Source organism: Cydia pomonella, chromosome 8, assembly GCF_033807575.1.
Source record: "Cydia pomonella isolate Wapato2018A chromosome 8, ilCydPomo1, whole genome shotgun sequence".
Lineage (NCBI taxonomy): Eukaryota > Metazoa > Arthropoda > Insecta > Lepidoptera > Tortricidae > Cydia > Cydia pomonella.
The window spans coordinates 15044203-15071659 of record NC_084710.1 but is presented as its reverse complement, the minus strand read 5'-3'; the positions used below and the strand labels follow the sequence as shown (position 1 = coordinate 15071659).

The 27457-nt window shown below is 35.5% G+C and overlaps 2 protein-coding genes across 12 annotated transcripts in view; one reads left to right on the top strand and one right to left on the bottom strand.

Moving 5' to 3' along the window:
• The window catches only part of LOC133520663 (poly(rC)-binding protein 3), a 243776-nt gene that overhangs the window by 111441 nt on the left and 104878 nt on the right, over positions 1 to 27457 (bottom strand). The gene's annotated exons all lie outside the window — the stretch shown is intronic.
• Positions 9116 to 9511, top strand: LOC133520321 (uncharacterized). The gene has a single exon (XM_061854693.1). It carries the CDS (start codon positions 9116 to 9118, stop codon positions 9509 to 9511), a length of 396 nt encoding a protein of 131 aa, XP_061710677.1.

The window sequence follows — 27457 nt, the reverse complement described above, 5'->3', positions numbered from 1 at the left end:
CACGTTTACCTAAATAGATAATTCTGTATATTCATAATTACCTTGCGAACATTTGATATTATTTTGATGTAGACGCAGTCTTCATCATTGAGGCTTCCAAAAATTAATGAATAATGAAACAATATTTTCCAGGAAAGTAGGATTCTTCTGACATTCAATCAACTGGAGGGTATGTTGGTAGTTAAGAGAAAAATATCCTGTTACACTAGAAAATTAGAGAGAGCCCTGGGAAGAGGACGGTAATTTTAGGCTCCATTTACCTTATTACTTCGCCGCAGATAACGGGCACATACGAAAACCTCGGTGTCAAGCACTTCTATTAGTAAGCCTACTTAGCAGCAGATCTCCCTTAAGGTCTATTCGGATAGTAGTTTTTGTTAGTAATTTATAATAGATATCACCTATCAAAAGTGACATTTCTGCAGCTGCCAGACTGCATCCATTACAAATTGGCAACAAGAAATTCCTATCTGAACAGACCTCCTTGTTAGAGTCAGCAAACTAGCAGACGAGCCGCTTGATGGGAAGCGGTCACTATCGTCCATGGGCATAAGCAACATCGAAGGAGCCACTTATGCGTTGCTGACACTTGAGAGCCCTGAATACCCGCTTCTTGAAGAACCCCATGTCGTAGCGCAAAGGAAATACCTCAGTAGGTTTTTTTTTTTTTTCGAGCGGTACGCCCGATTATTCAGTGTGTGCCATGTATCTAAGAATTTGAAATGAGCTTTGTTTCTTAGCGGGAGGTACCATAATATAAGTGAGACGATGGAACCAATTATACAAAGTTGTTCAGAGCATGTATAGACGGTAGAAAAAGCATAGAGAACCAACGTCTCTCCTAAGAGGTTATGAGCCGTAAGTAAGTGCGGGATCGCAAGCAATACGAACTGGCCATGCCCGCTGTTGGATGGAGTCAAGAGGGAGGAGCTGGTATTGTGGAGCGCCACACCAGAGATGAGAAGAGTACCTGTTTCGAATCTAATCCATTACTAAGGTACCTGGACCAAAGATGAGCCATATTCGTTATTTTTTTTTGCATTTTTTTAAATGTTTAATATGAAATTGCAGGTTTGTCTATGGTACTAACGAATGTGGACGCTGAATTTGAACCCATTCAAAATTCAAAAACTTATTCTTCTAATAGTCTTCAAGGGCTCTTTTACAAGTCAATACAACATTTAGTAACAACATATAGTGACATGAAAAATACATAGCAACATAATTGATGATCAAACGAACTTCTTAAAGTGAAGTTCGATCGATATTACATATATGAGTCACTTTATTTGAAGATATAATTATATTGCATAATAAAATACAAGCTAATACTATTAGTGATTTTTCATACAAAATCAATGCGCCCCTAGGTAAACATTGCAGTATAATAATCTTAAAATAAATAATTACTGCAATACAACAGAGATGTATATTCTCTATAGTTAATAATACATTAAATTTGGATATGTAGTCTCTCCAAGTGTCAAAATGAAATTCATACTTATTATGAAATATATACTATTCACACTTAATGGTAGGTAGACGGCTTAAGAACGTAGCCGTCTTTGGCGCAAGTACCTTACATACACTTTCAAAATGGATTTCATTCATAAAGTTTACATGCACTTTTTTAGCTGAGCGTAAACATTATCAATATCTTGATACAATCTTGTTATGGCTACCTTAAAATTAAGACCGCATGGATTTTTAGAGAAAAATATAAGCGGTCCAATATATCAAAGTGTCCCATGTCTCAGTCTCCACTTACTGTCACGGTGGAAATGAGCTGCGCAGTATTATAAATAGACGAAACGAAAAGGCCGCATAAAACTCAGGTTACACGCTTCGCCTTACGTGAAGAAAAATTTGTCAGAAATGCGATTCCTTGAGTGACAGTACAATAGGTTTAATCTTCGCGTAGAAGAAAATGTGATGTTGGAATATGGAAGCCGCGGGTAATAGTAAAAACGTCAGTTTTTTATGCTCATAAAATTCTCTTTAGAGCTCGTTAACCATGAAGGAGGGAATAAATACGAATCGGAGGGGACGCGAGAACCTACATTAATTAAAGGCTAATTAACCTATTTAAGGCGCTTTCTCAGGCTTTAGGATACTAATGCATTTGATTCATTACAATGCAATTTGAACGTAACAAAATATAACAATAAAACTAACAAATATAAAATATAATAATTAATTAATTATTCTTAATTGTGATTTAATGTTATTTAGCTCTAACTCCGTCAGCTTTTGTAAATAACAGTTTAAATTAAATTAAATAATCGTCACGCGTCGTACCTGGCTCAGATGTCCCCATTAAGCTGGCAGCGTTACCGCGCTGAATGGCCAATGTGATCCGTTGGACCAGGTACGATCCGGACCGGGAGTTGTAGTCCCTGCCCCTCAGCTGCCGACTCAAATCCTTTGCAAAGTCCCTGGCCTCCACAGCCCAAGGTCCCGCAGTCTCGACTGCAACTGGCACAAAGTCGTAACTTGACTCGTAAGCTTGACATAATTTAATTTCATTTTAATCTAATATTTTCTTATTTGTATAATTTATAATTCATTTATTTATTACTTTGACATTGTAATATGGGTACTATTTTGTCAGCGTTTTGGGGTCACCTGTAAACCCGCAAGAGTTTGTTACAAATAAAATAAATAAAAAACGGAATAAAGCTTTATTTTCATATTGGTAATAGACGAAAATTATAACGAAGTATCAAATAAAAGAACATCTAAAATATTGGATTGTACAAAAAAAAACTTCAACGAAGTACGCAAATTAGTTACCCTTCATAAGATAGAGTGAGAGTATAATAATGCTTTATAGGAAGAAGTTTCTATAAAGCATTATTTTGTGGTATTTAAAATACATACGAACAATAATAGGAACGGAAGCTGACATTGAAACACAAATAATCAAAGCCCGAGCCGCATTCAGCCAGCTTAAACCTGTGTGGAAATCCTTTACCCTGACGAGAAGAACTAAAGTGAGGATTTTCAATTCCAATGTAAAGGCCGTGTTACTGTACGGGTGCGAAACCTGGTTTGTCCGCAAAGACCTAAAGACAAAACTCCAGACAAAATTCTGCGCGAGTTCTCACTTATACTCACGAGAATAACCGGACAAGCATCCGTACATAAGGAGATCCAAACGCGCAAATGGCATTAGATTGGGCATATCCTCAGGAAGCCTGACACCCACCTATCCAAGGTGGCTCTGACCTGGAAGATGCCCGGAAACCGGAAACATGGTCGCCCTAAATCTACTTTGCGTCGTTCCGTGGAGTAAGAGTTGGGTGTATTGGGGATAGGGTGGGAGGAGGTTACCTAAGCTGCCCAGGACCGGAGTCAGTGGAAGAAAATGGTTCGAGCCCTACACCCCAGCAGGGTGTAACAGGATGAAAAGAAAAAGAAGATTTACAATACATGGTATCCCATGTTAGATATAATTATACAAGTTTTAGTAGTGGCGATACCCAACCACAGAAATTGGGAGGTTTTTTGAAAATACGTATATCAGCAGGGGTCGGCCAAAAAGTGCGGATGACGTAAAAATGACGTAATCTTGCACACAGGATGATGTTTGAGTTTGTATTTAAACTTCCGTGTGACATGTAGTAACAAAGTAGTATTAATGAAGTAACAAAATAATCGTAAATAAATCCATGGAATTAATAATACAGGTGGTAGAGTGATGTAGTGAATAAAATAAATTTCACGAAACTTGTTACAATAAGGTATAATTATTTGAAATTAGTTAGAACAAGTCTGTGGGATTGCCACAATATTCGAGTAAAGATGACATTTTAGAGCGTTTTCTTATACATTAGTAAATATAAATTTTAGCTAAATATAATCGTGAAGATACAATAGCTAAACAATAACGAAGTCAATTTATTGTTCATCTGATTGACAATGTGTCAGTCAAAAACCTACTTACTCATTTCAAGTGGCGATATCGTTTAATAAAGAGGTTGATAAATGATAAGTGATAATTGTTTATGAATCACAAAAATACTATTTGAAATCATCCTATAAGTGGTTTGACGTCATCCGCTTTTTTTGTACGACCCCTGCGTATATGTAATGCATGATTTTTTTCCGGTTGCAGATACAACAAAAGTGTGTTTCTCACTAAGGTACACACACGTAAGGTCCGCATCCTGCCACCAACCCATTTCCACAAACCAGACACAGTTTATTTAAACTCTCTTGGTACTTCCTTTTTAGGAGTGGCTACCTATTATAATTATTTTTAATCACTCACACTACGAGTACGAGTACGCATTACAGTTACTGAGATTGTGGTGAAAATGAAGGTGTGTGAATGTTATTCGAGATAGAGTCTGAGTTAATATTGTATGATAATATGCTACTTTTCCAATAAATAAAAAAAACTACTAAATCAATTTTAAAATATTTTAACGAACGTAAAAACGTAAACAAAGAACAGTGGAGCCGCCCAAATAGCACTCAACCTGTCATATTACGTCATTACCTTGCATTACTTTACGGGCTTTCCCTTTTGAAGATTGTTCATTGTTAAATCAAACAAGAACCCAATCAAAAGTAAGCCGTTGTTCAAAGTATACAGGTAAGTTCTAGATTGGCAATCAATAATTATTTAAGATCAAATGAATTGACATTATTTTTTAAACACTAGAGGTGTTGTAAAGCGAAGGTTTCAACTAGAAGATTTTTTTTATACCACGACGGTGGCAAACAAGCCAATTGAAAGAATGCATAAAAAATAAGTCATCTCAGAAATATGATATCGCAAAACAAATGAATACAGTAAAAATTTTGATTAAAATTTCAAGATTCGGTTTAATTCCCAGAAAAAGTAAGCACTTTTCAATTTTTTTTTATAAATTCTTTGAATGCAATATTACTTACTTTTAAAAATAAAATAAAGTCTTCTGTCAGCAAAATATCCTATCTACGATATTTAAGGTACTTTCCCTTGATGTCCCATAGTCTTGGGACACCCTGTATAGCAGCAGTCTATATCACTTTGAAATGTTCCTAGGCCTTCTAGTGCTTGAATGAGTTGCACTTTGTTCTAATGTTTTATTTGCAACAGTTATCACTTTCAAAGTTATCGTTATACATATACCTATGTACAGTCAGCATCAATACTAGCGGATGTAACTATGGAAAGTATCTATTCTCTAATAACTTCACGAAACCAAATGTCTGTATAATTTGTGTCACAGTTACTTTTGAAAGCAAAGTACAGCAAAATCTCTATTTGTAAAAGTATTAGAGGGTAGCAAATACTTTGGCACGTATTTCTATCCGCTACTATTTCTGCCGTAAACAACCCAAGATGTACGTTTAAGCCTACGCTGAAATTAGGTATATAGTAATATGTAGGTTACTTCTTTCCACAATCCGATTACTTATTTGAGCGAGGTGTTTGTTACGGATTTAGTACAGTATGTAAACCTACGAAAACCATTAGGTAATATAGAATTGGTTGGTGGTAACTGGAGTATACTGTAGAGGAAATACGGACAAAATGACATGTATGGACAAAATGACACAGCGGGCTTATTTCAAAATTGTCGGGCTGAAGTGAGTTTATTATCGACACAGCAACACCTCACAGCTGCCATTTTTGCAATTCTGCCAGATGCCCAGCATCATTGGCTCAGTCGCATCGAAGTAATGAGTGTGAATAAGTAACTTTTTTACATGAGTTTCTTCAGTTTTCATGAGAATTATGTGTAGTCATTTATTTATTTAGACTGATACCGAGTACCAATTATATTACATACTGATGTGTCTAAATGTTACTACAGTGAAAAGTTATTTTAATTGAATATAATTTTTAAGTCAAGTCAAACAGAAGATGATGACAAATGTCCCTAATGTGTCATTTTACCCATACTATATGGACAAAATGTTTTTTTTCATTCCTGTATATTTTTTGAACATATTCTTTAATATTGTTCATATTCAATTAAAAAGCTGTGTTAATGTTAGTCAAAGTACCTATTATCATTATTAATAACTGAAACTAATTATAATTCAAAAATTAAACACGTTGTCATTTTGTCCGTACTTCCCCTAATGACATGATTTTTAGTAGGTTCTGAACATGTTTTGTAGCGTTAAATGATTTAATAAATTTCTAAAGTACCTTTTTTGCAGTCGTTAGTCGTTGTAACATCGTGTAAAACTTGATTATGATTTTCGCGAATGACAGCTAACTGATATTATTTCAATATTATTCTAATATCGGTTGCATGTCAGGTGCAAGTTCGCATTAGCCTATTGATTTTTATCAGTGCATGCTTTCTGCGGACTGGTGATATGTAACTGATCAACATACAGTTGTTATTGATAACATGATAACGCTCATGCGCTCTGAGAACGGTTAATAAGTAACCTAGGTATGTTTTTCTGTAAAGGTCGTTGTCAATGACAACTTGCATGCGTTTTGTGCATTGTTTATTTTTGTCTAACTTTAACGTGAACTTTGATGCGTGCCTTTTATTAGGTGCGCTTTTAGATATTATTCAATTCACCGCTAATCAAGACACTTTGTCGTTTTGCCTCTATGAAGCATTACTTCTGTATACTGGGAAACCCATATTATTGGCTACGACGTTCCGCTACGACCGTAGCTCAGCGGTGAATGTAATAATGAGATTGTAAATAAACAATAAAAGGGGGCTTTAATATACTACAAAATATTATTATTTTTAGATCTACCCAAAAAGTGACTGACTATAAAATAAATTTAATCCTTGTATACGTGCTACGTGTTTTTCTTGAATTGCAATCGGTAGGTTTATTTTTTAATGCAAAAAAAGTCAATTGTACCGGAACATTAGCGGCGCGGGATGAGTTTTTTGTGTGCGTTTTATTTGTGATGCTATCATCAAACGATGCTGTTTTGTCGCGGTTCCTGAAGTCTTTGTTACTTAAAATGGCATCCTGGGCCTCAGAACACCACGTTTATTACAATTTGTCGTAGGTAAACCAAGTAAAGGAGTATTTAGTAGTGCGTTCATAACGGCAGCCGACCGTGCCGTACACAAACACGGCGAGGCGCTTGACGGAACAATTTGTTAGGACTGTTCTTTGTAAACGTCTCGCTTTGTGATTCCCGTGAATATAGCGTGAACATTTTGACAAGTGGAATTTGTTTTGTCAGAGAGGGCGGAAATATACATCCTGACATTGATAAGTTTGCGGTCGCGGGAATAAGCTACCGTTCAAGTTTGTTTACTTACCCATTTGTAATACGGCACAATGTTACGACTCCAGAGCGCTGTACCCGCGACCCCGACTGACAATTCACTTCGGTGAGCAATAAAGTAGAATATGTGGATGGGAAACCGCATTTAGGGAGAATCATTTTTAATGTTCCATCGTTGTAAAGTTGAAATGTGCGTATTTTTCTTCGTCCTGGGTTCGGATGTTTTCTAATCAAATCAAGTGCTCGAAGGCGAGTGAGGTAAGCCAATAAGGCGTACAAAAGGTTTCATGTACCGAGCACGCGTTTAAAGTATTATTGCTCCTTTTTTCATACTCGAGATATAGTCAATAGCCCGTAGCCTGTATTTTTTTCTCATTATTTACTTTTGCAGTTAATTTAAGATGGACGTAATTTAAGGAACAGGATCGCATTCACAAAATTCTGTCAATAAAATTAAAACTTTCTGCCAAAAGAAAGTCATTTATTTAGGAAATGACTAATTTTAGAGATCCATCCTCTAGCGCAGTCAAGGCATATGGATATAATATTAAAATCTCAGTCAAGTAAAAATAAATGCAGTTCACGGCACGCAGTCAAGGAATATATTTGGATTTAATTGCTTGAGAATGGAGATATCCATTCCACGTATAAATTCCAGGATATCCACATATTAAATATTGTTTTTATTTTGTAAAAATATATTCTTTTGAATCGTACGTTTTGTTGTAAAAATGTCGTTGTAAAGTCTTTTTTTTCTTTTAGATCTAATCTAAAAACAACGATTGAACTACTTTAGACGAAAGTGGAGGACCCGCGTGAAATCGCCTTTTCATACAAACGTAGTCCTCATTTTCCTCTCTGGATATTAACATTATTGAAAATATTTTGATACACTTTGTTGTATATCGACCACAGCTATGCCCCTACATTAGATTTTTTTTTTCAAATATTTAATTATTATAAGAGTGTGAGAGTGAAGAGCATTTGAAAAATTGTATGACAACTGTTTTTCGCTTTAAATTTTTTACCATAATCAAAAAATCGAAAAAAAGTCAAACGTAGGGGCATAGCTATTGTTAATATACATCCAATTAATGTCGATATCCAGAGAGGAAAATGGGGACTACGTTTGTATGGAGAAGCGTCCGTCCTCTTTCCTCTTAACCAAATACACAACAAGCGAATACTTATTGCAAAACGATTGCTACGTGTGATGCGTGCGTATTTTTCCATCGGTTAATTTCCTTCTGTAAAGTTTTAATTCTAGACGTAAAGCGAGCTTAAAAGCGGTGTCTGGCAAGTTTCATCATCGCACAGATGCGTCGGTAGGAAGCTTACTTTGCACACAAAGCCTACAAGTACAAAAGGCTCTGCCTTCGCTCCATTTTGTGTCTGACAAGCCGGGAAGTCGCGGAATGAGGCGCGTCAACTCTGGCTTGACGTCAGCAGTTAAAATGTTCAAAGTTACATGTGTGTAACTTAGAACGCATTCAAAATATTTGAAACCTCTGCTTACTGTTTTTTTTGTACGGAACATTATTTAAACAAGAAATTTAATTTTTTTTTTATGTTATAAGATAACATCCAGTAGGGCTAAGATGGTCTGCTCTTTATCATTTGTCACCATGCCTGTCACGTTCTAACAAATAAATATGTAAGTGCGACAGTGATGGGCATAGTGACGAGTAATAAAAATGGAACCTTGCTGTCACTGCAGCGGTGAAATCCTTAAATGCGAAAGTAATAACTGTCTGCCTATCTGTTACTTTTTATTTAGATGTAATTTGGTACGGATATATGTAATTTGAGAACACGTGTCACGCTGTCCGGCGTTCTGTGTGATATAAAAGTGCCAATAAAAACTAAGGGAAAGTATATAAGGCGGCTGTTAGACCTACCATGATATACGGTTCCGAATGCTGGGCAACGTTGAAGAAGCACGAACAAAAGCTATACACAGCAGAGATGAAAATGCTCCGTTGGGCAGGAGGCGTGACGTGCTTGGATAAAGTAATAAACGAATATGTAAGAGGTTCCTTCAAAGTTGCGCCAATAGCCGAGAAGGTCAAGGAGGGGCGACTAAAATGGTACGGGCACGTCATGAGGCGAGACGATAGCTACTCCGTAAAAACAGTGCTGAACATTAGCACGCAGCGATCAAGAGGCAGAGGTAGACGGCTCGCCACTTGGTGGTACACTGTCAAAAGAGACCGAAAAACTCAGAATATCCCATTGTTGACAACCCAGGACAGACCGGCCTGGCGCAAACGCACAAGAAGGCCCGACCCCAAATGAAGTTAGGATTACGGGCAGGAAGAAGAAGGTGGGAGGTATACGGGGTAAGAAGTCAGCTAAGATAAGTTGGCAGCGATTTTGATAGCCCAGCCTGTGCAAGTGCTAAGTAAACATAATAATTTCATAGAAGTTTAACGTTTAAAATAACACTTGTACTCTCTGGGCTGTCAAAATCGCTCCCAATCTTGGTCTGATTCTAGCACTAATTGAGTAGCACGTTATTATTTCGCCGATTAAAGTAATGGTTTTGTTTTGATTGGTATGGATTTCGGCAAAGTACCGCCTGATTCTGTTGATTACAAATGTCAATTATTACGCTGTGACAAGTGACAGTAACTAAACTACTTAGTTATTTAATCAAGTCACATTGCCGGAGTCGTCACTGCTCAGCACGAGGCGAGTCATCCTTAAGCCGTAAATGGATGTGTTGCTGGCTACCTTACCGAGTCTTCCCCTTCTTATTTTATTTCCGTGATGCTTCCGCTTTAATTCGACCTGGTAATGCAGTTTACGTATTAAAGGGATAAAGTACGTGTGTTCAGGGCGTTCTTTATGTCCTTAATAAAAGTTTTTTTTTATACGGTAAGATACTTGAGCCTCTAAGCCGGTCTTAGCTTGCCTACTCTCAAAATTTTATACTTTCTTTTGTAATTGTGAATGGGTTAAAATTTTGCGTCAATTGACCAATTAACAATGAACCAACTTAGGCACAAGTACCTACCTTAGTGTTGAGAAAACTTTGTGAAAATATGAGAGAGAATTTCAAAAGATATATTCTTATTTTTTGGCATTCAAAGTCTCTCCGCGACTAAAAAAGTAACGTCACATTTGAAAGACAAACATTAAAAAATATATGTAAGGTGTACGACTATACGTGTTAGTCTCGTTTAAATAAGAATGGGCGATATTAACAAATCAAAAGAGGCTAAAAAGTTGTGTTAGGGTCGTTTCAAATGACCGATTACGTGATTACCCCTTTTAAAACCAGCAGTTTCTAAGCATATGTGAAAGTATGAGTAGAATGATTATTAATATGTAGGTAGTACCTACTATTTTAATGATACTTGTAACATACGTGACATGTCACTAAGGTAAGGACAATAAATAGAATGCGATGGTCGGGACGCGGGACGCGGCGTACGTCACCCGCACCTGTCCGGCGATTAAACTTTGGACGAACGCAGCATTTAATTTGGAAGCCGATCGCCAGGGCTGCTAAACCTTTATAGCATGTCGTTACGTCGGGAATAATTTCGCCTCGATCAAACGCTTGGCGTTAAATTATTACGACCTGTCTTTGAATCTGATCTCCGAAATTAATTATGTACGGCTAATAACCGTACTGAATATTGGTTTTGTATAAATGTTTGATGATTGAAGGAGGAGGGTATGGCATTGTGCAAACTGGAGAATACATTTTTGCCGTGACGATAAAGTAAGCAATTAAAAATTAGGTTACGTTACTCTTCTTAAAGGTGACGTCAGTCTAATATTTACGTTTCGTTTATGTGGGTGAAAAACGTTCGGGAAACCGGCATCTTTTTTGTGGTCATTACAAATATTAACGATTTTTATACATTTTTATAAGACTTTTATCATATAAATTTTAAGAAGTCTTTCTTCTTTTAAAATGTATATTTATAAGGATAAAGTAAGAAAATTTGGATTTAAAGTCCGTTTATTTGATGATGTCTTACGTTTTTGGTTCGTGTAATTAATTAATTCGTAGACGACTGTACCCAGACAATTTACCTCGATCATTTCATATTAGGTGCCTTACAGTTTGTAAATTTCATGAATTTGAGAAGTTCATATTGCCATTTGACATTTTTATTATAATTATTATTTATAGTCTTTCTAACCTGCCGTTGGGAACATTTGAAATCCTCGTCGCCTCAAATGCCGTGACCTAATGGTACAACAGTAAAAGAACCCTGTTAAAGTCGCAATCCGAATGTCACCTTTAATTGAAAAAGCGGTTTGACATTTACTAATTTCCATAACATAGAAGACAGAAGATGAATGTTTTACTTAGTCGAGATTGTCGCGCATGTAATGCGAGCCCTAACCGGGTAAGACGGCGTTGTCTACCCGACGTTATTATTTTGGCAATAATATCATACGCTCAGACGCTACGCTGGCACAAGCGAGCTACCGAAATAGTATTAGAAATTCGTAGTCTATTATTGAACGTGTACTTTTGTATTTAGGACATGGAGCTTTTGTTTGGAAGTGTCGCGGTTAACTCACGATTATGGGATAGCACTTTTTTGCGCGATTGGACCTCTGCCAGACTGTGGCCTGTTTTTGTACTAGTTTAACATGTAAACTAAAAATGTATTAAGTTGAACAGCGCACTGGGAGCACATACCTGAAACAAAAAAGGCAGAGGTTAATAATCTTTTATATTTACAGCAATATTACAGGCAAAATAAACAAAACAAATTACGTCGGTGTGTGATATGATCCGTGGCTAAACAGTACTTATACTTATAGCTAAGAAGGAATACTTCACTATATTACTAGGTCTATACCGTTTGCCTGCCTGTCTATCAGAAAAAACTTAAGAGGGAAGTAGAACGTGACCGTCCATACCAAAAGAGAAAACGTTTTTCCTCGTCTAAATATTTTCCATTCTCCATGATTACATAATGTTACATGTTATTGACACAATGAATAAGTAAGTTTATAGGTTTTATTTTATTTTTAATTTGCTAAATTTAATTTCATAAAAACGAAACCTATAAATGTAGAATATTTTATGCTGAACCGATCGACATCAAAATCGAAGTGATTTAATTGATATGTTAACATTTAGTTAGTGTAAAATGTTTTCGCGCGAAATGGAATTTCATAGAAAAAGTACCGTTATTTCGCTAGGATCGCAAAGTTATTCTTCCCTCTTAAGATATTTCAAAAAGCCTTTTCACATTGTTATGAGAAAGAACCGCGAACGGGGTTCTAAGTGTGCGAGTTTTATCAATTTATACCTTAGGCGAAAGAGTTGATGGCAGCGTAAATATAAATCGAACGGGCTTTCTCATTGAAACATAAAAGTCCTTTGGAAATGGAAGCGCATTCGCGGCTAGTGGCCGATAAGAGGAGCGAGTCTCACTTATGCTGAACAATACGCTTCCGCTTATGGCGCCGGCGTCGGTCGTTGCCTCGACAGCAACAGCGTAGCAACATTCATCTAGTAATTCTATTACATGCAAGAGTGCGGGCGTTTCGAGTTCTAGCCCGGACTGTGAAATGTGACCTAAAGATCAGTAACAACTATGCGTAATCTGAGATAATAATTACACTGGTTTTCTAAAGATACTCGCCTGTGCTCAACAACTAGTTTCATTTGTAATGCAACACCAATACTACGCATTGTTTGTTTCTGATATTTGCCTCTCTTGTGGATACATTTAATGTAACAGATTTTCATTTTTGTCAATCATCTAGTAAGCGCTGGTGGCCTACCGGTAAGAGCGTGCGACTTTCAATCCGGAGGTTGCGGGTTCAAACCTTGGCTCATACCAATGCTTTTTTCGGAACTTATGTACGAAATATCATTTGATATTTACTAGTCGCTTGTCCGTGAAGAAAAACATCGTGAGGAAACCGGATTAATCCCTACAAGGCCTAGTTTTACCCTCTGGGTTGGAAGGTCAGATGGCAGTCGCTTCCGTAAAAACTAGTACCTACGCCAAATCTTGGGATTAGTTGTCAAGCGGACCCCAGGCTCCCATGAGCCTTGGCAAAATGCTGGGACAACGCTAGGAAGAAGAACCAATCATCTAGTATATTTCTTTAATATGCCTACTTTAGGTAGACGAATCTAAAGAACGAAAACTAGGCGTGACGAATTCCGTATTTTAGACATGTACGCAGCCATGCGTCATTATCTAAACTAAAAGATATGTCTAATGCCATTTATATGGTTCAAGAACTTCCATGTAACAAACCAAAAAATAAGACCAAAACCACAAAGTACTTAATGAAAATTGCATGCAAGTTCTTGAACCGTATACATGGAGCTTTAATAGGGGTTTTCATTATACTGGTGTAAATACCTTTAGGTTTTTATTCCCTACGCTATGTTACATTTTAATCGGCATGAAAAATAGAACTTAATACCTATAACATTGGAACTAAAGCTAATTACCTTTTATGTTTAATTAAAACTTTTCACTTTGCATTTGCCAAAACTTTTGTTTTGCCGTCGAAACAGGATGTTCCAATATAAACATCTAACGTCTCGTGATAAGGAAATGGTTCGTTTCTAATTTTGTTAATATCAAGAGAAAATCGATGATGTCAAAAGCACCATTAACGAAGTTATGATCTTAAGAGTTACACATAATTCTCATCTTAAATACAGGGTGGGTCTGTAACACGGATAATTAAATGGTGGATTCAAAATGTAGACTGTCTTGTATTTGTAAAATGGCAGTTTAAGTATTTAATAATCTATATCAAAATAGTTGCTACTGTCTGATGATCAATAATTTTTAACTGCTACGATATTGTGATTTCAATATGATAGCACGTATAGATAGGAACTTCAAATACACAATATACTATACTGAATATTTTTAAAATACGGTCACAGGCTAGAAAGTAGTCCGAGGAACCATGTGGTTAAGTTTTTGCTCGTGTGATAAGGTCCACCCGATATAGCTGTTAATAGAGAGTTAACGTTGTAATTAATAACTTTGAATAAAACGCATGCATCGCGTATAAATTTTCATGTTCTCAGAAATTTAACTATTATTGCTCAGAATATATATATAGTTTCTTTTTATATGAAACTCGCGGGTAGGTAATACTTAATGCAAAGCTTTCGAAATTTCAGGGAGCATAGTAACCCTTTTTTGAACAGATCTGAGGTAATATCCGTTTGTTTGAAATGTTTTAGACTTTAAAAGGGGCCTGTCATTTCAGTAAGCCGAGCGGAGATAACTCGATGACAGAAATTATTTGCTTCAATAAATTTTAAAAGTTGGAAGCTTTAAAACACTTTGCCCTTTTAAAGACATGCCGTGATTTTGTATACTTAAAGCGACGTTTGTTGGAAACGGAGATGGAAATTAGTTTCGTGTGAATTAAGTTTTTGAATGTTGGGGAACATTGTGGAAGAGTGGTATGAAAAACGTGGTAATGTTATTTTCTGTTTTAATAAAACAAAGACATATTTATTGAAATGGCATTATTACTATGGTTTTATGTAATCTAAGAAACAATATTATTTCCCATACCAATTTGCACTATCACAAGATTTGAATAAAATAAATAATTAATTAGAAACAAATATTATACGGAGTGGAGAAGCGTGTAAAAACACATGGTATGTTTACTCATAGGTAGCCTAAAACTCTTATATATTTTTTTTACTGTATTGCACCTCTACTTGAAACGATTCCTTAAAGTAACGCGTAACAAACAGGGGTCGATGTCAACATTTGACGCGGTGTCAAGTGTTGCTATGAATGTAGGTGAAAGGCTAAGAGGGTTCTGTACAAATCTCGGAGTCGCTCGGGGCGCACTCCGCGAAACTTTCTTTATGTTGGACGAACCCGACAGAAACATAATCGACGTGTGACGTTTTTTGTCTCGTTTTTACTGAAATATAAAGCAAGAAAAATATGTAAACACAACATAACATAACATAACATTTTTTTTGTTTTGTTTTATCTGTTTTATGTTAACCTGCATACATACATAAACTGTAGGCAGTAGTGAATAAGCAGCTTTTCCTTTAAGCTTTTATACCTCTTCGATCCCTGTGAGACTTACAATAGCTATCATAAATCGTAGCCTTAACTGTAGACACAAATATGTATGTGGCAAACATAAATATTTAATCCTTAGTTATTTGTATTTACATTACTTACCTTCATGCTAAGTTTTGGTTTGCTGAAGAGAAAAATTTGATTTTGCATTATATTTTTTACCTGCGCTCATTATACAATAAAATACACGTACCTTATACTATGTTTAGGGATCATGTATTATACACATGATTCTAACCTAATTTAAAAGCAATGTTTTATTTACAATAACAGTATACTTAATGGATATATACAGTGGTGTTACCAGCTTAAAATTAAAATAGGCCCTTGAGGCATTGTACTTGATGCTGGCGGCATAATTTCCTCGTTGCATCGCAATGCCAGTTAATTCATAACCTATTTAGTTCGTTTTAGCTTTAGTTCCAGTATCGCTCAAAACTTTGTTATAGGTGCTCGCTCTACCACCTAGTTACGTGATATATAATATAAATTAACAGAAATAATAAATTAATGAAAGTAACTACGTACTCGCGGCGAGAACTCCAAGCATTCACGTCGGAACGGTAAAATTCCTTCATTTCCGCGAAGTCGTGTCACTCCAGCAATGCACTCATGCAACAACGTCGTTTGAAAACATATCATACTAGCAACGCACGACTATGAAAACTTTCTGTTTGCCGGTGAGTTTTATTTGAAGGTGAATTTCAGATTCCGGGAAAGCACTTTCTTTTTTCTTCCAGTTATAGCGGATATTTCATTATTTATTTACCTACATTAAGTGATGTTAAATAGAAATTGAAAATAAAGTAAACACATAAGACAGATAACCGAAAAGGTGTACGATGGGTCAGCCGCACTAGTAGTGGGATTCGAACCCGATTTTTTCGAATTATCTGAACCTACACGCACTTTCTCTATTATTCGTGTTTATGTATTTTTGAACACACCACTCGTTTAGCTGTTACTGCTGAGCAGTAGAGAATATAAAACAGTTTTTTACTTTTGCCAATTGCATAATATATTGATTTAAACCAACTCGATTCATTCATTCATAATTTTAAAACTAATACGGGCCTTAATCGCGTAAGCTTACGTTTATTATATGGCTGGACGTTTCGAACGTGACGTTACATTCGTGGTCACAGGCAGATATAATAAACGTAAGTTTACGAGATTAAGTCCCGTATTAGTTTTAAAATTATCAATTGCATAATGTTTATCTACTTCTGAACCCTATGTAATGTCAACGTAGAATATATATGATTACAATTTTCGGATCTTTGAGAAATCATCGACCAAATAAATGCCAGACTAATGAACGGTTATTTAAGGAATATCATTATGTTCGTCTTATTTCACGTTTCGTATGACAATATCGTTATAGGGCCCTTGTTGCCCCGGGTTCACATAAGTCGCAACAACGCAAAATCATATTACGACACCAAGATATTCCCTTTGACAGTGACGTCTTTTGAAGACACTATTTTCCGCGAACACCACCAGATTTAAGCACTTTAGTAATAGCATTATCACAAAGTACTACGTGATGTTAAGGGGCACTCACATAGTGCATCGATTTTTAATGTGCTCCATTAAAGTGAGAGAGAGCCTTGATTGCTCCATCAGCGGCGTAATGCGTCTGTCAGCCTTCGCCTTTCAGGAATTGTGGCGTATTCCTGAAAGCAATTTGACCTTAGATCTTATACGGGAGATTCTCAAGTATAAAATAAGGTATCTATGTACGTACTATTTGTAATTATTTAGTTTCGCGTAACCTATGCCATATGTTTTCAATGTGTTAAGGGTGACATTCGGATATCAACTGTAGCTGCAATACTGTTGCGATACTACTGCTGTGACATTAGTGCTGCGTCGTTGATGTCGCCGATATATCTAATATATCTATCAATATCCTTGATAAAATGCGTGACGTTCGCTGCCGCATTACTGCCGCTATTACGACTTTCAATCAGTGCCAGTGACCCGATAGTCGGGTTCTGTGTTCGAAGTCGCTGTTTTTCACATACGGGATTTTGCATGTTATCGGCTACGCTCGTAGCACGTAGCAAGCGCTGGTACTGAATGTGTTAAGGAAATGGATACAGCACCCGCGTCAAGGCCGTGGCAGTAATGTCGCAACAGTGATGCAACTGCAGTTGCCACCCGAATATCAAACATCATTAACCAACCTTAAAACATTGGAAACATAAGCATCGCTTTGACGAAAACAATAGAGCGAATATAAGTACTTATAATGAAATGGAATCAAAATAGATTTTTATAGGTTAAGATTAAGAACGTTACAGCATATTCCACCCGTTTAAAGCGCGCGATTGTTTTATGTGATTGAACACATGTGATCAATGGAATGTAGGAAAAATGCATGCGCACGCGCACGCTTGCGTTAAGTTAAGTTACATCTGTCAATTTAGAACCTAAGACCTAATTATTAGAAACGTTACGATGGAGTATTATTGTATACTGTCGCAGTGGTTACGCAGCATACTAGAGGTACGAAGTCACTCTCCGGGATGATCGATGTTTATCTATCTGTTGATGAATTTTCTAAATTGCCAAGGCAATGGTGAGTGATACTTATTCATTATTTAGGCGCATGCATAATATCTACATAACTACATGCACGAGAATACTATCATATTAAAGCACCCGCTGCCTGTTAAACACAAAACAAGGGGGGAACTCCACACTTCTTGAAGTATGCGGAAAATAGTTTCCCGATTACCATATTTGCTGTTACTTTGCACGAAGGCAATGAGAAGTTTTCAGACTTACGTGGCGTTGTAAGCTGGATAAATAACTTCGAACGAGTTGCATAATCGTAATGTAATAAGATATATTTGAAACTTTAAATCACTTTCCTCGGGGTGATTAAAGTCAGCGCTTCGGCGCAATTTGTCTAAATTGTTAACAGGCTTTTGTTTTTCATTTAAAAAGACATTGCTAAGAGACATTTCTTTTTTACTTGTGAAACAAATATGAAATATGACTCATCATCTTCCTCACGCTGTCCACGCCATTTTTGCCGTGGCTCACGGGAGCCCGAGGTCTGCTTGGCAAATTACCCCAAGAATTGGCGTAGGCAAAAGTTTTTATTGGGATTAGTATGGTTTCCTCACGCTGTTTTCCTTCACTGAAAAGCGATAGGTAAATATTAAATATATATAAATATATTTTGTTTATAAGTTCCGAAAAAGTCATTGGTACGAGCCGGGGTTTGAACGCGCGACCTCTGGATTGCAAGTTGTACGCTCTTACCGCTAGGCCACCGACGCTATACAAACAAATATGACTATTATGAAATTAAAAAAACTAAATTCGATAACGTTGGTAAATTGTTAATTACTTAGTTTTGGGTTCCCGATATTTGAAAACTTTTACAAATGATATCATTTAGATAATAATTACCATGTTTGCTTGAAAATTTAGACTAAGAATTAGATTTAAGATTCGGTTCTAAACATGATAATTGGCAACCAAATGACCCTAATAAAATAACTATACCTCCTTCGGCATACATACGAGCTGCGTCCATCACAATAAAAGTTTATCCAAAAATTACGCCTACTTTTTATCATCATAAAATTTATAGTACCTAAAAATGTAAGAAAATAATAATTATGATCAATTACACAATAATAGAGAATGCGGTTTTCTTATTAGGTATTTAAGACGGATTTCCGTTGACGGACCAGCGGGGCGAACCCGACATTAACCTGATTTTGTGGGCGGGGATGAGGATGTTTCGTTCTTCGCAAGACGTATGTGTGGTTCGAGAGCAAAGCGTGAACTTAACTATTGAATTTTATTTCTTTCATCAAAGGTATTCGTGAAGTAAATCAATTTACAAATGTACTATAGAAGGGTATTATGCTAGATCTCCGCCTAGCATAGTAACCCTTAAATTACGAAGGGACACATTACACAGCCCCCAGTGTCATTTCTACTATTTTGGAGTCCTGACGTAATATATTTATTCCAGTTATTTAATACATTTGAATAACGTGTTCTTAAATTTCATAGTAAAGTACAGATAGCCAATGATGGAAATTAGCTGTTTTAAATTATTATATATATTTTTTCTCGATTTGTCGGACTTCATTGTTAGGTATTGTTGGTAAAGTAATCATTTAAAATTTTCCACGTTCGGGTTATATCTGGATTAAGAACGTATATTTTTTTGTAAAAGAAAAGAATAAGAATAGAACAATGTTTCTTATAATGGAATAGGAATTTCAAAAGCTAGTTTGAGCAATACGGTCGACAGTTGAACAAATTCATGTTATTCTTCTTGAATACCTACGTAACAAGTTTTCTCTGATTATTTGCTGTATAAAATAATAAGCAAGCCCTGTTTCAGGCGCTTTAATTGGAACTCGCAAAACGTTATGTGCAGTGACTTGTATAAGAGCGAAACTCAAATTAAATTAATGTTTTGTAAGAAAAAATATGTAGGTTACGAGTATTTTTTTATAGATTTTTAATGTCTGAACTTTTATATCGTATAAACTATTTAGGATATATTTTTACAGATTCTACTAAGGCGAAATTCTATACCAAAAGCTGGAAACGGTCATTCTAATTTAAAAAGTTCTAATTTTCAAATATGACTTCTTTTTTAATTTTATCGTATTAAGATACGACAACAATTTATGTTAGTGAGCTATTTAGCGAATAGAATGATTGACATACCACCGTGAATACCAATTATGATATAAAAAAATAATTATTCATGTTACCCCCACAATATATAATTGTGGGGTTTCATGCAAACTTTATTAACTGTTCACGTATGAACACAAAAAGTAATTTCCAAATTTCCTGAGTTTGTTTTACTAAGGTAAAGGAATGAAATCGAATATAAGATCGTCGCCAAAATGATATTATACCGCTGTGTTCAATGGAACAGCCAGTGTTAGCCGACCCATAAATATTTCATAAAAAATACTTATCGTCGAGCAGCGACCACTCGAGAGGTGGGCGGGGAAGGTCAATCAACGCTGGCGAGGGCGTATACGTGCAAATGTTTCAAAGAGACTCCTCTAAAGTGATCTTTTGATCTTTCCCTCCTTGTGCTTCATAGGATAACGACGAGTGATAATTTATTTTTTTATCATTCTGTTTGTGTAAATTTATGTTTACTTTCACTTTATAGCTCAATTACCTGTACCTGGCCCGAGGTTTCGGGCTCTCAAAACACGACGATAGGATACATGAAGTTTTAATTTCGTTGTTGGATTTCACCAACGTTAAAAGTTGGGCGTATACATATGTAATAAGTTAGTTTTTTAGGGTCCCGAACCCAAAGGGTCTAACGGGACCCTATTACTGAGACTTCGCTGTCCGTCCGTCCGTCCGTCCGTCCGTCCGTCCGTCCGTCTGTCACCAGGCTGTATCTCCTGAACCGTGATAGTTAGCCAGTTGAAAGTTCTACAGATTATGTATTTCTGTTGCCGCTATAACAACAAATACTAAAAACAGGATGAAATTAATATTTCTTTCCAATCTCGAGGTTCTCATCCAATCACCGACGTTAAGCAACGTCGGGCAGGGTCAGTACTTGGATGGGTGACCGTTTTTATAGATAATGGTACGGAACCCTTCCTGTGCGAGTCCGACTCGCACTTGACCGGTTTTTTAATTTCTCATTAATTTCTTAAAGAATCGCGAAAAAGTATAAATTGGAAGTGTGACGTCATTACTGTTGCTGCATGAAATCAACTATTTTATGTTTAAATGTTGAATTGAGTCCGGTTACTCCGGTTGTCATATGAGTGTCATAAATTTCAAATGTTATTGCCAGTTGTCATGTTTCTATGTTTAACGTTTCTTCTTTAGCTTTTCAGGTATTGGGAGAGTGCACGATGGCAGCGCCGCTTAGCGTTCGCAACTATTGGGGAGCTGTCAAATAATGAGCTCAACAAAATAAAGATTATTCCTTAAAAATGTTCACTATAATACAGTTACCAATGTGCGGAATCTTTTCGTTTTTAATGTTAAACAATCTTGACTTTTGTTTTACTGAAAATAGTAAGAATTATCTGTGTATTTTATATTATTCGGTTAATTTTCTTCGTTGTTGCTTCGTTACAAATTAAATGAAAAAATGTATATTTCATTATGTTTTGAAGCCCCACTTCGTGATCCTCTTCCTGGGGATACGTATGGTGCTTTCAAGAAAAAAGCTTTGCCCTTCTTCACAGGTTTTAATCAACTCATTTTACGTTAAAACATATGTTCTTTAGCTTATCACAACGTTTGTTGTGACAGACGACAGACAACTCTGCATGTCAAAAGTATGTTTCTGACGGGCTTTCAGTAACTGTCATTATAACTAATATTACAATTACCCAATGTTGGTACACTGTATTAGCCATACTATTTTATTAACATCCAAGCAAAACTCTGCGTTGACATAGACTAGATAAAATGTTTAGCCATTACGTTGGTAAGCCTGGAATAATACTATATGATATAAAAGCCTAATTTCTAGCTCGATGTTGGAAATATATAAAGTTTACTATTACTGTTTCGTCCAGTATTATTGCAGTTTACCATTTATCAGCTATCGTGACCTATTTTTATCGTAAATATGATTTTAAAGCAAAAAACGTGAACAAAATAACGGAATAGTATGGGAATTGACAGAAACACACTTAACATTTTTGCCACATTTGGCCACATCAAGCGCTGTGATCATTCCGGCTTCCCCCACCACCCGCTTTGCACGCTCCCAATAGCTATCCTACACTTACGACCCTTTGGAATAGGCTACTTCCAGGTTTCGGTTTAAAGATCTTTATTTCTCAAAAGAATAATTATGATTCATTTACATGAGGAAAAACACTACAATCAATTACAAAATTAAATAGGCAGTAAGTCCACCATTTGTATTTAATATTTTATGTGCAATAAAGTAAAATAAAATAAAATTAGTGAGTAAAAATAATAAACATAATCGTGCCGCGCCAGTAAGTAAGTAGTAGAAATACAATCTATAATACAAGTGGTTCGTGTCAAGAACAGAAACAGGCAAAATAAGTTCAATACAAGTGTAGTTGCCAGATTTTATATTTTTAAATGAAAAGTTGGTTTTTAGGTGAAATACAAAAACACTTTATATGTTTTTCTATATATAACATAAAATTACCCACGTGAAAAAAATATATCTTGTCAATTAAAAACTATAATTGTTGAATTAAAATCGGTATCACATTATAACGTGCAAGGTACAGTGAATTAATTTACAATAAGCTTTACTTGCTCTCGCGCATCGCGCTCTCATCGACTAGTATTTCAAGCATTTTGCCATATTTATCCAAATATGTCTGGTGCACCCCTTTTCTTCGCTTAAAAATATTTGCCTAAATAGGCGAAGTGTTTTAAAAAGTTGTATTCCCGCTCCTAGGTATCTATCTGTGTTACCATTTGCCACCTATGCGTTTTCAATATAATTTAGAAATGCATATGCGGCTCGCTATTAAATTATTCACCGGATTTGGATGTTTGATAGCTCAGTTGATAGATCACAGAGCGTATCACATAAAGTCATGAATTAGAATTTTGACCAAGGCCACAAAACTGTTCATTCTTTACATTGAAAATTGCAATTAGGTCTCTGTAGAACTTAGCTAAGCTAAAATCACGTAAAATTCATTCAACAATTTAACATTCAATATCCACTCCAAGGAAATAGTAATAAGAAATAAATTCTCAGACCTTAAACTTTCAAGGACTTGAATATAATTACCTACTCAAAGCCCAAACGATATCAATATCGCATAATGAATTAACAGTAATTTTGCCGGGAGTTTTCGGATGGTATTGATTTTTAATTTGCACCCTTAAATCAAGATTGCGCAATCTGTTTATAAATGGCGCAAGGGCGCGAGGTCGAGCGGCACTACATTAAACATAAGACCAGTTAAGGGTTAATGTCGGTTATTTACGAAAAACCGACAATTAGTGGAAATCGGCCGTTGTGCGTACGATTAAGGCTTACCTGCGTTTTCCTAACGCACAATTATTATTTGTATATTGATTTTTTTAACATGTTTTAACCAAGGAAAAATACCGTAAGAAATCACTCAGAAACTAGACTATTTGCGAGGGCAGACTCTAAGCAAAACATTAAAGCTGGCTCGATTGAAAAAATTGCAAAAACATGTCTAATTTTCATTTGTAGGCACATCGCTACCGTCCATATTGTAGCAGTATAATTTTAGCATAAAATATCTTGTGATATAGCCGAGGGATTTGACTCGTAACATTTCAATCAGAAGTGTACTTTCAGAGTTTTTCAGATACAACGAAAAAACCCGCGCGATCGCGATGATTTCTAATGTGCTAGCTTTACGCTCCCTCTTAAAAATACTATAATGTTTATTGATACCCTGAACAATCACATAATATTTTATCAAAAACCTTGTTTGTACTGTCGTGCTTTTAGAGTTCAGTGGCATAAGTACAATGACAAATGAATGTTCCAATTATATTATTACATTCAATATGAGGGTGTCTAGCCCACGAACATGTTTCGAGTCCCCGAACATCTTGCTAATTGCTTCTATTGTTTGCGAAACTAACTTAACAAACAAAATAAGTAATCACAGCCAATCAGTCATTGTATTGAGCTAAAGGTATAAAATGAATACGCAGATGGTGGTTTGAATAAATAAGATTATCCATTTAGGCCGAATGGTTTAAATGCGACATAGGAAAGCGGACCGTAAGTTTTAAGGCAAAATAGTTATGCACAGGTTGATTTGTGTTATTGAATTATAATATTGAATTAACAAAGATTAGAATGTGTATCGATTGAGCTTCATATCCTTTTTCTTTTTTATAATATTGTTAGTAAAATTACAATTAGTTATCACGGTACAAATCAAGAACTTCATAAGGTAAAGCACGAACCAAACTTTATAAATAATAAATACCTATAATAAACCACACTCGTATATAAATTATCGGCGTTTGAATTTTCTTGGAAATGAAAAAAAAACGATATTTCGCAATCCGCAAGTAAATAAGTTAGTAGTAGTAGTTTCGCACGTACCTAAGTGTTATTAATTTTGAAATGTACTTCAAAATTGCTTCGACCGCTTCTAATTAAAGGTATACTTACAATTTAAACACAGATAGAGCTGGAAGTGTAAAGTTCGAGTAGGGACAAACAAAGAGGGTCTTCTAAGTTACGCTCTTGACAAGGAAACTTTAATTAATTGAAATGTTTATGATGTTAACCGTTGGGAAGTATGACGAGTATTTTGATAATATTACGCAGTTAGGCGATGCCATTATGGAATATAAATTTGATTTACCGCTTAATTTATTGCTCTTGATTTTACAAATTAATATTAAGCAGAAAAGTGACCTAGAAAAAAATACAAAAACAATATTGATAGAGAAAACTCAAGGTAGCTTTACGAATTATTTTTGTTTATCTCGCAAAAAAGGACTTTATTCTTATATATTTACTCAAAACTAATATAATAAAATATTTAAAAGTTCGTTTTCGTAAAAAGAAATATTTGATCACTCGATAGAATAGCTATTAATTGGATTTTTTATTTACTTGGTCAAATGGTCGTAGTTCATGTTGTCTTAAAAACTTTCATAAGCTAGTTTTTTGTCACCGGATTAAAATGCGTCAAAGGTGAAAAAAAAATCGAGTGTTACTTTTATGTCAATTAACTTAATTAGCTGTATCAATACTTTAAATCGAGTCGCTAGAAATAAAGACACTGAATATTTGTTTCAAACTTCCACATAACTTCGATTTTTATTAACTGGCCAGACGTTGAGTAATTAGTTAAAAGATAATTTTACCAAAGTACATATCATTTAAGTAATTAAGCATACTCTCGTGTCAACCCGGTAAAATGAAATGTAAAAATGACTACAAAGTGTTTACTTATCCATATTATGTAGTTAATAACAAAAAAATAAGTACCTACATATTAGATTCAGTGTCGTATTTTTCAGAAGAGAAGTCTGTTAACACAAATCGATCATAAGGTAAGGTATAGATAAAATAACATTTCGCTTCAAGTTAAGGATACCAATTAATAATATAACCAAACAACACTACACACCAACCCCATATTATTTTATTAACAGATATTTTGTAGCAAAATATTGAAAAATATTGTAATATAACTTTGTCATATGTTCATTTTTCTTCCTCTCTTGAATATCCAAAAACGAAACCTCCAACTCATATTACGTCATTATAGTCACCATTATCTCAACGGTCATTAAAACATGTTGAATTTCCCTCCTGATTTAGATATGGGCTATTTTTACCGGTCAGTTTTTATCATTGAGCAAACATTAAATTGAAAACAAATTTATAAAACAAAAATTTGGAGCAAAGTAAGACATTTGATCTGTGGGTACAGGGGAGTTCCATTACGTTTGTCTAGCGACACTATCCGAAAGCGACTCGATCGGCGCGCTAAATGAGGATTGACGTCGACAGGTTTTGTAAAAGCATTGCACTGTTGAATTATTAAGGCAGCTCCGGCTGGCTCTATATTCGTACTGCGGGCAGCCCGTCAGTAAGCACAGACCTATAACTACGTGGGTAAGTCCGTTTACAAAAGCGGCTCATTTAGAATTCTGACACCCGCATAAAATGGTCAGAATATATAAGGTAAAAAAAATCTTTGGTAACCTGTCAGCTAACTTAGCAGTGGCATTTATTTTTTCAATAAATATTTAAGCGCTAGGTTTTCGCGCCGCCGCCGCCGTTCCGGAGTCTGGGTTCTGTGCTCATTTAATATTTCGCCTTGATCGGTAAGACGCGTTATTGATTTACATTAAGTTAAAATTAAACATACTATATTTTTTAACTCTATTAATACCTTTATGCTAAATATTACGTCTAGCAGGTAAGTAAATAGTAAAACGTTGTCAATAATGCTAAGGCTAACATCGTATCAGGTTTCAAACTATTCCTTGGAATATCGAGATTGGAGCTTATTAAGAGAGCAAAAGTTCGAAAGCAATTTCGTGAAAATTTAATGCTCTCGAAAACTTAGAATGAGGAGTTTGCGAAATGAAGCGAACACTGAGCATAGCTAATTTGTTACGAATTTTGAATGAGGTCCACCAAAGCGGCCTTAAAGGTTTTTTGTATTAAAATCTTTAAGAACTTTTGTAATTGCTTCTTAAGCCTGCCTTCCATTACAGTCAGAATGAAGGTGACAGGCGAGGAAATTACTGTTTTAAGATACAATATAAATCCCGTGAAAGACATTTCTTTTAGCGGAAAACGCCAAGTTTTCAGTAATTCTGGTACCTACATTAACTTTTTTTCCTAGACAACCTATTTCCAAATGTTTCGTTCTAAAACTTTTATTTACGAAACAAAGTTATTTCGTTATGTTTTCTAGTTTGTATCTATTGGTATCTATTTTTTTAGGATGCCTTACATAATTAGACTATTTATGTAAAGGATTATAGAAATACAATTTACAGACGAGCATTTTAAAAAGAACAAGCTCATATCAAGCTTAAAACTAACAACCACTAATTATAAATCTAAACAAGCAACAACTAGGTACAACTAAAGGACTGAAAATAAAAATCAAAACAATCTGAATATATAAAACATTCCCAAAATCACTCTCCTACGGAAAGCCTCTGGGCAAAAAACGAGCCCGCCCTAGGGTCGCCTGAGGCCGCCCGACTCTAATCATAATAATAGATAATGTAATCTACTAATCGTACTAAATATAATTCATTGTGTATCACGCAATTACAATGAAAATAATATTTTTGGATTATTTGACATTTAATCCATTGACATCTAAGGATGGGCTATAAGAATGGGGCCAGTACTCCGGTGACACGCACACGAATTCGAGCCAACCGTGTAGAATAATGCGATTGGTTGATGAGTTCGCATCACGCGCGCGATTGGTCGTAACTAGTTACGTTAGACTGCACGATTGGCTCGAATTCGTGAGAACTACTGAACTAGCACCATTCTGATTGATTTAAACCTTGAAAACAAAGTATGTAAATGTATGGTAAGCCTGGTATTCCAAAGCCTTTAGGTTAATACATACAATGAAAACTTTAAACTCACCTGACATCAAAGTTATAACAGTCTAATTGATGCTTATATTTGTTACAAACT

Bases quoted from the DNA above. Each gene is read 5' to 3' on its own strand.
- LOC133520321 (XM_061854693.1), top strand. From the start codon at position 9,116: ATGATATACGGTTCCGAATGCTGGGCAACGTTGAAGAAGCACGAACAA.